The sequence below is a fragment of the Rhinolophus sinicus genome, linkage group LG04 (assembly GCF_036562045.2).
Source record: "Rhinolophus sinicus isolate RSC01 linkage group LG04, ASM3656204v1, whole genome shotgun sequence".
Lineage (NCBI taxonomy): Eukaryota > Metazoa > Chordata > Mammalia > Chiroptera > Rhinolophidae > Rhinolophus > Rhinolophus sinicus.
The window spans coordinates 1592364-1604566 of NC_133754.1; the positions used below are offsets into that span (position 1 = coordinate 1592364).

The window sequence follows — 12203 nt, forward strand, 5'->3', positions numbered from 1 at the left end:
GAGATTATCTTGAAAACTATACTTAATCCCAGGTTGGACTAGATCTCGTTTGACAAACAGCACACATTCTGATGCTTCCACAGCTATGCCCATGACAGACATAACTAATCAATCATAACCCTCTTCCCTGATGAATCTGGGTTTGAACTTAGTCTTTTCTAAAATAGAACTTTCAGCAGTTTCTTCACTGGCATTTGAGATGAGACATGTTTATTAATACTGAAGCAGATGATATCTAACATTCTCTAAAGCTCAAAAGTTTTACGGTGGCTGAGATATATATTAAATTTTCATATCACAGAAAAACAAGATATTGGGCTATTCAAGACAATTACTCATTCATTCAAATAAAACACTGATTCATCATTTATATAACAGGTATTGCGTAGATGTACTAATGGAAAGCCTGAAATAGAAAAAAAAATACTGACCCAATTTATAATTTAGCAAACCAACAGAGACACCTATGGTCCCGATGTTACTACATTTTATTCTAATCACATCTGCTATTAGAAACTATGTAGCAATTTTCCAAAGTCACCTGTGAAGCACAAATGCTAAAATGAAACAAGTTATTGGTGAAACATACTGAAGTTTATAGTCAACCATATAATCAGTGAAAGGACACCCATCACGGTACCACCACTCTAATGATCAGAAAGTCCCCTCAGTGCTGTGTTCTGTAAGGTCAAATTCATGGTATGAGCACTTTCACTGTTGGTTATGTCTATGAAAATAAAGATTAGAAGACAGCATCAACATCTGTTTTATACTCATGCCACAGCCTCAGAAGATATAAGAGGGCTGACACTAAAGCAAAACCAGACATCACATTTAGAGTCACTAGAAGGGAATCAACATTTTTTAAACTTGCAAGTTATTCTTTTTAAATACATCTTTTCTTTTTAAGTACATCTGGTTAATGTGACTCCTTTTGGGGAAAAATCATTGTTTTACTTGATTCATAATAAAATAGCTTTCTGCTTATTTGGAACACACTTTATTGTTTACAGTGCTGTTCACTCAGCTTGCTGTATTGGAAAGACTGCTGTTAAATGCAGTTAAGTAGTTTTGGGTCTGACTCTGCTCACACAACTAAGTAAGTGAGCCCTCAGGGCGCGCCCTCCGTGTGTGGAACTCTTACTGAACGACGGGCGTAATGAAGAGAATTGCTCCCAGCTGTGGTGAGATGAAACGTACTCTGTGCAAAACGCCCAGTAAGCAATCTGGCCTCTTAGCAACAGCAAAGACAAACAGACATGGTGGCTGATGTGCTGTTAGTTTCATTATCATCCTCACCGTCACATGTCCATTACCTGGATAGGGGAGTCATCATCATCGTCATGTCGTGGGGAAGAGGGTTAAGAGCTGCCTAATGGAACTGGAAGCAACGATGTAGCTACACCTAAGCAACTTCATAAGATACACTCATCTGAGAAGTGAAGGTGATGAGCCTGTGATTAAAAGACTAGGCAGCTAACAAAAGAAAACGAGATTTACAAGTAATGGAAATAGAAATACATGTCCTTTGAAGTTTAAGAATTTTAAAAAGATTTTTCTTTTGTGATTCATGAACAACTCTTTCTTTTTACAATTTACTGAAATGTCCCATCAGGATCTAATGTTTTTTAAAAGATTCAGAGAAGGTAATTTCATCAGGTGGGAGATGATCTTGGTTGGGGTATTGAATATATGGTCATGGCAACCTTTTGTGGAAATGACAAAAGTCACTGGTAACCCCCTTTTTCTATAGAGAATTATATGTACCCTCAAAGATTTGTATCTATGATATCAAGTGAGGGAGAAATAGAAAGCTACAGATTGTCCAGAAAGTTTCAAGTGTGTGTGTGTGTGTGTGTGTGTGTGTGTTTAGTCACGTATTGCCATCCATCATTTGTTGTTTTATAGAGTGTAATACACACTATTTTTCGGCTTACTCAACTTCCCATGATTTCTGTTCAATTAATTTTTGGAAACAGTCAGTTTTGGGGGGCCTGGCATGTTTGAAAAATATTTTCTGATTTGAAATGTTTTAGTCACTGATGTTCTTTCTGAATACAGCTTTATTGTACACTATCCAACAACGTTTTGCTTATTCTGAGCTGGGCACAGTATGCAGTGAAATCCAATTAAGCACTCCTAATCAAATCCATGAATTCACTTATGCCTTGCTGAAATAGAACTCAGTGTTATGTCACAGCTCCAACATGAGATTTCTGTGGAACAACCTCACTCGCACTCAACTGTTTTAATTTTTTCACCTTTTAAATTTGTAAAACCAAAGTTTTTGACGTAAGCCCAGTATAGATCATGTAGTCCTAGTGAATGGCTGTCCTTAACAGAGTCTGAATGCATCTAAGGCGGCTTGTGCAGCTCTTGGGACCTGTGTTTCCCCACTACATTTTGTTAACTTTTCACTAATCATTTTTCTAATACTCGTCTGCCTCACGCTCACTCTCCTTTTTCCTCTAGAACTCCAGTTACAAGCATGTTAAACTGCTTGATATTATCCTATATTTGACATATATTTGACTCTTTTATTATTTTCATTTCTCTGTTGAGATTCCCTGTTTATGACTCTAACTTACTTTAAGTCATTTTAATAGCTTCTTTCAGTCCTTGTGTGTTATTTATAATATTTAGGTCATCTCAAGGTCAATTTTTATTATTTGGTATTTTGTGTGTTTGCTTGTTTGTTCTGAATTGTGCCTATTTAGTGATATTTTATCATATGCTGGAGATTGTGGAGGAAGTGTTTTATGGATTATGTGATTTCTTTAAAAGTGCGGGGTTTTGTTCTGGTGGGCTTTTAAATTAGTTGGAGATCTTCTGGGTCTCGTCATCAGTTTCATTCTTTGTTAGAGGAGATCTATTTAGTTTTAGTCCTAACAGTTTTGCTCTCAGTTCTCGCATGTTTTCCGTATTTAGGGAGTGGTACTTGTTCAGAACGATGGGCTTCTGGGGCTCCATGAAACGCCCCATGTGCACAGTGGGAGCTGTGACTGGCCAGCTCTCCTGTGTTTCTCAGCGTAGTACGATTTCTAACATCAGAGTCTACCACCAACTGCAGCAGAAGATCTTTACGTCACTGAGTCACATCACTGAGACTCTGCCTAGCCTTCAGCTGAGGTACCCAGACTTCCAGGCTCTTCCATATGCAGCCCCTCCTTCTCGCTTTCTCTATGCTGCGAATTCCGTTTCAGTATCCCAGAGCACGGTGCACTTCATCACCTCACCAAACCACTGTGCCACCTGGGTTCTGTTTCCCTGCTTCACAGTATGAAAAATATACACAATTCTGGGGTGGGGGTAGGGGGCCGGGTATGGAGCTCACCTCATTAAGTTGCTTCTCCTAAGAAGCAAAGTCACATACTATCCGTTGTTTAATAACCAAGATAATTGCCTCCTATATTTTGTAAAGTTTCATAGTTGTTTTCAGTAAGAAGGCTAACCTAGTACCATTTAATATGTCATGAAGTGGAGTCCTATTCAATTTTTATGATGTTCAAATATATTCTGAACTAACAATTCGCAGGTGTAGTCTAGAGGGAAGAAGTAAGGCTGGACGCAGTGGTAGATTGTAAAAGCCACATACAACACTTGAGTCACGACATTGTAGACTGAGAGCATTCTGGTCTCGGGGAGAAAGAGATGGTATTGTGCACATTTTAGTATTTAAATCTGTGCAAGAGGGGAGGGAAGTGAGAAAACTGTGTCTGAATAAAATGAAAACTATACTAACTTACAGTCAATGAAAAATCATAATCCTGAAATTCACAGCTGCAGGTGACATTTTCCCACAAGTATTTGGTCACATTTAATTTAAGTCAACTTCTATGGACCTCACGTTAAGTTTATACTAACCTGATTGTCAAGAGGCAATTGGAAGTAAAATCTTTTCTTGGGTTATCATATATATATATATATATATATATATATATATATGTATATGTATATGTATATGTATATATATATACATCTATATTTATACCTATAAAAATAGATATATAGATACCTACAAGATTATATTTGACTCTGAATGAGAATATATATACACACATATATAGAATTTTCTTACTTATACATATACAATTTTATATTATGTAAATTATATATAATATAGTTAGGTTGTATACAATATAGTTAGATTAGATACATACATTATTTTCTATTTTTATCCATATAACATGTATAATGAAATAAGAGGTACAAGGAGAGATGGCATAATAGAGTAGAAAAGTGAAGATTAAGAAAACTTGATTTATATTTCTGGCATTGATTTTTGTATGAGCTTATTCCAGTTGATCAAATTATATAAAAATGTTTCATGCATATAAAAATAGATATTTAATTAATGTATATAACCATCGTAGTCTCAAAAAATTAAGCAAGAGAAGGCTGCATGCACACGGTTTCTATCATTTAGAGTCTTATCTGTCTGAATTGTAAACTAGTGATTTTATGGACTGGGAACAAACTCATGCCGTCTCAGCTCACTTTGCAAAGGCGGCATGGCCAGCACGTGACCCGGCCTCTATAAGGCATCCATGGCGCTTTCACGCTTATCACTGGGGTATCCCACCATTTCCTACTATGCCTCTCCCGTATTAAATCAGAGGACTTTCACTCCACAATATTACACACAAAATCACCCTGGATTCTTCTGTGACGCCTTGCTCTGGACAAGGCACCGGTGGATTGGAATGCCAGGTGGGCTGAAAGCTAATTCAGCTGCAGAAACTTTGTCCGTGACTCGCACACTCTTTAGCTCAGTGATTCACCAAGACAACCACAGAACGGTGCAAAGTCACGTGCGGTCGTCACCAGGACAAGCAGAAACCCCCGAGGTTGGGAGCTTCCGGAGGTCAGAACGGCTGTCACGGGGTCGACAGTCAGGCACCTCCATGTAGCCAGTTACGCCTTTTCATGATTCTCTTAGATGGTTCCTTTTTTTTTTTTTTTTTTTTTTTGGCGAGGGGTGGGGGATAGCTCCCTTGTACAAATAGTCCAAATCTCTAGGATTTCTGTGGGCTATTACCGGTCATTTTAGAATGAATTACATAGTTCCAACTTTCAAGGCTGCCTTTCAGGCTGGGACCGACTCACCCTCACACACAGGCTGCACACCTGACCAGGACCCGTTGAGCAGACACGTCCGCTCAGGAGAGCCCCTGAGCTGGTAGCCCATTTCACAGGAGAAGCGCAGAAGGCTCTTTGCTTTGAATTCCTGTCCAAGCCGTGAGCCATGTGCTGGGGTCCCTGGGTCACCGCAAAATCCAGGATGATTTCCTATTGAACATAAACACACGGCATTGTGGTCATACCTGTTTGCAGCAGAGCTGTGAAGTGCTCACTGGAAGCGTCGTGGGGATAGTTAAAGGGAGACAGGGGCCAAGTGCATTGGGGACACACAAAAAAAGTCCAATGAGAGATTTGATTCCTCTCAATTATGTCCAGAGTTGCCGATTCACTCAGCTTGGCTGATTGAAGAAACAGTCAGGGAAGAATTGCGACGACCAAGTTTTTCAAGGGAGATCAATGTAATGACTTATGACAGAGACAGGAGAAACGTGGGAGAATTGAGAGGAAGTACAGACAAGGAATAAAGAGCAAACAGGGACACACTGAGCCAAAGCCTGGGTGACAGAAAGTCCTGGGCTCCTGCAGGAGGCAGTGGGAAGTGGCAGGCAGTTAATGGTGATGATGATGGCATATAAGAGCCTATTTGGCTGGGAAGTAATAACAGTGATTTCAAAATAACTGTACTACTACACAGCATTTCTGATGATGAGGGCATCATGCCGAGCTCACCTGCACAGTGGGGCAGGGCCCCGCTCCAGTGGCTGTCCTCTTGGCAGACCCTGGTGCTGTTGCCTACGAGCCTGTGGGTCCCTTTGCAGGAGTAGTGGGCCGTGGCCCCGTAGGTAAACAGCTCCCCAGTGAGGACGGCGTTGGCAGGGACCCCTGGGTGCCCACAGGATATCGCTTAAGAAAAAAGTAAAACCGATGAGTACATTATCCCTGTGAAACTGCTCTGCATGTGTAAGTCTCCCCCAGAGAAGCCCAACAGATGCCACCTATTCATAAAAAAACACCTGCCTATCCCAGCACATCCCTGTAGTTCCCTAGACACATGAAATACCAGTTTCCTGCTGATGCCTCCTCCACCTGAATATTTATATATGAAGACAAGGAGAGGCTAGTCAACGAAGACTTCTCTTTCAATTTTAAATTAAGGTAGCTTTGGGTAAGGGGCACATTTTTTATTTAGGCTTTCAAAGAGAAAGTCAGTCTGGGTCAAGCTTTTGCGTCTGCCCTTAACTGTCTCCCAAATAAGCAGTATTATTCAAAGAGCCATCAAAACTGTTTGCACTATTTCTTCAGTTAATGTGACAATCCTAGATTTTGGGGGAAAACAAAACTAAACAAAATTATTTCTTACTCTTCTAGTTCCCGTATCCAGGAAGACAATTCTAACAATTTTTCTTTGAACAGCTGGCAGTCTAAAGTGTTTAAGTAACTGCTACTACAAGTGATAATAAATGACCAACTGATTTGCTCCTCAAGTTGTTCTGTAAAATAATCCCAGTTTTCCTGTTCATTTTCTTACCATTATACCACATCAGGCCCATAATTCATTTATAAACGATCCCTCCAAAGACATATTCTGAAATACAGAATAATATAAGATAAGGAAGATTTCTTCTCCCTTTCTACAAAGATCCCAATTAGGGTTGACAAAGGGCAAAGTTTATGCTACATGCAAACAGCTAACTGGGCTCAAGTTACCAACCAGTCACTCAAAGTTCCCTCGCTCCCCAATCTAGAGTAATAGCATTTTGTCTCTGGCGGCTCCAATGTGGTATCAACCAGAAACCTGGCTTGCAAAGACTGCAAGGCGTCCCCCAAACCATGTTAGCCCTTATAGTGATGCTGTCTTCGTTCATTGGCCATCGAGACAGCCATTCACTGGAGAACATGATCTGATCCAGAATAGAGCCCTACAAGGAAGCCAATTCGAGCCGACTCAGTGAAATGGTGAGTAAATGACCGGTTCCAGGTAAAACAAAGGAGAGAAAAAAATCAGTGAAACAATGTAACAGCAAAACCAGAGATGAGGCTTAGCTGCCACAGGGCCTGCTCCTCTGGGGACGTGTATCCCCACATCCGTGAGAACTGCAATTGCTAATGACAACACATGGTGGGAACCAGCCTCCTAGGAAAACGAGAGTCAGTGAAAGCCTAGTTCCTGGAGGTCTGGCGCACACTGGCATCGTTACAAAAGCTAATGCAAATCTAGCACTGGCCAGGGAAGCCTGCAAAGAGATGTCTGGGGAGAAAAAGAAAAACAAATAAATAAACTATTATCTTTGAAAAAATCCCATGTGTGAAGGCAGAGAAAACCTGAAAGCAGATAAAATGTGAGAGAGATCATAGTACATTTACAGATGCATTTTTTTTTTTTTTTTTTTTTTGTCATATGAGGCTGTGCATTTGTTTTTGAAAACTGTTGCTCTTTTCTCCATGGAAATCGACTGTGTCGTTACATTTAGAATTAGAGGTGAGTTTCCATGCAGACTGGAAGGGGTTAAAGGACACTGACAGTCAGGAAAAAAGTCTCTGGAACCAACCCATCCTGCAAATGAAGGGAAATGCTGTCATTTCAAGTGGTGAAAAGGACTAGCACTTTTTTTCTTTCAGCAAATGCAATTCACAATGCAATCGTCATTTCCCACTCTCCTCATGCACACAGAACTAATACTAAGAAGACGGGATTTTTATTTTAAGGATTGTATTGTTTCTGACTGATTTTTAAAAGGTCAAGGAAAGTAACCCCTTTTGCTAAGTTTCAGACTGTTTTAACAGGATGATTGTCTTTGAGCTCGAGGACAATATATGTTTCCAGTGAAGGAAAATAAGACTAGAGCTCTTTGGGGAAAATAAAAGTGTTCTGGTTAATCTCCATGGTCTAAAATGATAATGTTTTAGGGGGGCCCTAGTGGGGACACATGATTTTGTCCCCTAGAAAAGCACCTCCACTCTTCAGGGCAATATGCCTTCTCCTGATTTGAACTTACGGGGCAGGAGGAAGTTACTATCAAGGTCCCATCTTTTTTATTGTATTCGCTATTGACGAACCAGCAGGGCTCATGAGACTCAAATTAGGTCCCTCAAAGTATTCCACCCTTCTGGCCACAGACAAGAGGTGCACAGGTGGGTACCCCACACCAGGGCTTTGGCCAATATTCCTGTCCCTGGGGCGAGGCAGAGAGAAGCTGCCAGGTGCGTGGTGCTGAGCCTCCATGTGTGACCTGGGCAGACGGAGCCCATCTCTGGGCTGCAGCAGAAGACAAGCAGTGATCAGTAGAGACCATGACAGAAGGCGTCCCAGGTGTCCCATAAGCTGGGGCCCTTTGTCTCTGGGGCCAGGTGCGTGAGCATGCCAGGGCTCCCACCGATGTCCCCCTTAAAGCGTTTGTTCTACTTTGTGATTTCTGGCCAATGTAGAAAGATGTCATGATAACTAATGCCTTCTGTGATTGTGGGTGTTGGGGGCAGACCTGTTTCAATACTTGGAAAAACCCACACTGTTCTGTGGGTGTTCTTGCAGGGCTCTGTGTCCCAAGCATCCACAGTACCCGTCACTTACCAAGACACTGGGGCAAAGAGCGGTCCCACAGGCCGCTGGCCGTGCAGGTGAGGGCGGAGGAGCCCAGCAGGTAGAAGCCCTTCTTGCAGTGATACATGACGCTCCTCCCGTAGGCAAAGCTCTCGGGGAAGCTCTGCTGCCCGTGACGCACGGCGTTGTCCACGAAGCCTGGATCCGAGCAGTTGACCACTGGGAACGAGAGCAAGGACACAGAATTTAGGCAGAGCCGCACACTTGTGAACAAGACACATGGCAAGAGAAGGGAGGCCTCCTCGTCTTAGGAAGTTTGTAACACGGCAACATCACAGCCAAGGCTGACAAATTCCACTCCCTTGACGGACGAAATCTCCTTACTGCTTCCGGCCATGATGCTTCAAAAAATATCAAGGGATACATCAGCCGCTGTAGCAGGTTTAAACAACGTGAGGCTAATCTCCTTTAACTATTTCCTAGTAATAGGCTGCTTCGATGCAAAGTCTAAAATTAGTTTTCTGGGTGCAGTTTTTGTTACGGAAACATAAAGCTAGAACCTGTTGAAGTCAGCGTTGTTTACATGTTTTGACTCAAGTGTGACATTTTAGGACAGCCTGAAACACAGGAATCGATGCCCCTTACTGGCCGCCATTAATGCTTCCACTTGTGTGCTTGTCATGTCTGCTATATATCTAGTGCAATGAAACCCAGCAATTCTTCCATCCACACCTCATAAAAATGTAAATCGAGCCGCTTCTGATGTAAGGACCCCCTCCCCTCCTTCTGAAGGAGCCACAGTACAGGGAGCAGAGGGGGCAGAGGGGGCAGACTCAGGAGCCGGAGCGCTCCTGGCATGGAGGGTGCGGGGGGGTCATTAGCAGCTGGGTGCTGTGCAGGTGCAAAGGAAAATAAGCAGCTCTTGATTGTCTGCTGCTTTCACTCCCCCACCCACCCATCAGTGAGGCAGCTGCTGGCAAGCTGCACCTTCCAGATATTTCTGGGCCAGAAAGCAAGCGGCTGTGCCCCTAAGTGTCTGGCAGGCAGTCCCTGGGTGGCTGGGTCCTGGCAGAGGAAGGTGTGGGCAGAAGAGAGGGTTTTAAAGACCCATTTGAGTGCCTTGGAACAATATTCTATGCTTTTTGAAACAATCCCGAGTTTAGAGAAGAAAGATTCAAATTATTTTGGTAAAAACAAACAAACAAACAACAAAAAAAACATTTATGAAGCACAGGCAGATATTTTTAAGGCTCCATAGCTCTTTGCATCCACAGTAAGACTGCAGCCAAACCCACTGAAATGACAGGAAATACTGCACAGAGAAAGTCTAATAAACTTGAAGGATTAATTATTCATATGACCCGGAGAACATGCATGGGTCCCTCCAGCCCTGGGAGCTGCAGGTCAGACCAGGACGCAGCAGTAGGTTCCTGGTGTGTTACCTGTATGAGCAGCAATGCCAGAGACTGTTGTGTTCACGTGGGGCTTATGCTCCTGCCGGGACAAAGGCCTCTCCTGGTCGTGAGAGCAGAAGCGCCCACTAGGGATGTGAGAGGCAGGCCTGGGGCCGTTATTGAGCACAGGGCTGGAAGCCCAGAAGATCGGAAGTAAAAGAGAAAGGCGTCGTTGGCAGAGAAGCCCTTACTGTTGGTGTAATGACACCCTTCCCTTCACAGGCCCAGAAATGGAATGATCTCTGAGCTTCCACAGCCGGAGGGGGAGGAGCTCAAATCCAGGAGTGTCGTACCCAAATGCTCTGAAACGGGGGACCACCGCTTCCCTTGATGGCCCCTCTCATCCCCGGGTGAGGACAGGATATAGAGACACAGATGTAGCTGTCAGTTTGGAAATAAAAGGAAACAGAGCCATAAAGAGGAATTGAAAACATCAGCAGAAGGACGTAGAAGATGATCTGGAGATTCAAATCCACTCGCACCCTTAGGACAGCACTTGTCAGCCATCCCTTCCCGTTCACCACATGTGGTTGAAAGAGCATCTTTTAAAATGACGTGCAGAATTAAAAGTTCTGCTCTGTAAGAGCATCGTCGAGACAATGAAAACACAAGCCACAGACAGGGAGAAAATGAAGGACACATCTGATAAGGGCTTGTACCCCAAGTCTACACAGAGCTCTCAATACTCAACAACAAGGAAACAAGCAACCCATCTAAAAATGAGCCAAAGACCTTAAGAGACATCTCAGCAAAGAAGATACAGATAAGCACATGAGAAGATGGTTCCCATCACCCGTCATCAGGGAAATGCCAATTAAAATGACCAGGAGGTACCGCGGTCCTGTGATGGGAGAGGCCTCGGCCCCGAGCACTGACAGCTGCGAGGACGCGGAGCCACAGGACCTCACCCATGGTGCGGGGACATACAGGGTGCAGCCGCTGTGGAGGGCGGGTGGCGGGGGTCCTGCTCCACCACAGTACCCATCACGCTCCCTGACATAGGGAACCCCCGCTTTTGAAAGTCCGCGATCCAGCACTTGGCTTTTACAAAGGACCTACCTTAGTGCCTGTTCCAGCTAACCAAGAGGAAGCAAGAGGATTTTTCACTTTTATGAAATAAAGGTGAAAAGCTAAAACAGGGTTCAGCCGTTACAAAGGCAGTGGTGCCCCAGCAGTAAGAGGCGCCCCACAGGCTCCTTCCTGGAACCCCACTCAGCTTCGGGCATCCAGCCCCCAGAGCTCTGAGCGGCGTTGGGCACCTGCGCTTCGTCTCGACTTACTCAATGCGTCCCTCAGCAAGGTGCGCGTCCTGAGGTCACTGCTTCTTCCCTGCCCGCCATTCCCGCTCATGCGACTCTGCATAGGAACACCCTCCGTTCAGGTAGTGGGGGCCTCCATTCACCCAAAGGAGGTGAAAATGACGTCCACATAGAAACCTGCTCACACATTACGGCAGCTTTAGCCATAACAGCTGGAACTTGGAAGAACCGAGACGCCCTTCAGCAGGAGATGGATAAACAGTGGTCCGTCCAGACAGTGGAGTATTGTTCAGCTAGAAGAAAATGAGCACTCAAGGTATGAAGACACATGGAGGGACCTGAAATGCTTATTAATAAGTGAAAGAAGCCAGTCTGCACAGGCTGCACACTGTGTGATTCCAACTCTCTGACGTTCTGGAAAAGGCACAACTATGGGGACAGTTAAAGGGCCAGTGGTTGCTGGGGTTGGGTCGGGGGGATGAACAGACAGAACACAGGGGATTTTCAGGGCAGTGAGACTCCTCTGTGTGACACTGTGATGGTGGGTACAGGTCACGTTACATTTGTCTGAACCCACAGAAGGTGCCGTGACGAATTCAGAGGAGTCTGGCTAAGGTAGAACCAGTTACACTGTTGTACAGTCTCACAGACTGTAACATATTTCTTTAAAAAACAACCAAGAATTCAAAATATTTTTAGAAGTCATTATTCAAAATTGCCATTTCTTTTGGCATAACAATTTTTGAAGGTATAAATTATAATTAATCAATTGTTAATAAAAACATACTCCTTTTTAAAAAAAGCAAAGATGTGATACAGGTACAAGCCATTAGAATATGAGAATACTTGGAAAATGGAGGGTGTTCAGGA

The 12203-nt window shown here is 43.5% G+C and overlaps 1 protein-coding gene across 2 annotated transcripts in view; it reads right to left on the bottom strand.

The window, feature by feature from the left end:
* Nucleotides 1-12203, bottom strand: part of CSMD1 (CUB and Sushi multiple domains 1) — a 1601557-nt gene that overhangs the window by 30174 nt on the left and 1559180 nt on the right. For both annotated transcript variants that reach the window (XM_074329288.1, XM_074329289.1), the window contains exons 55-57: nt 8651-8839; nt 5812-5985; nt 5107-5289 (exon numbers count right to left, since the gene is read on the bottom strand). In XM_074329288.1, the coding sequence (XP_074185389.1) occupies nt 5107-5289; nt 5812-5985; nt 8651-8839 (546 nt within the window). The remainder of the gene's footprint in view (nt 1-5106; nt 5290-5811; nt 5986-8650; nt 8840-12203) is intronic.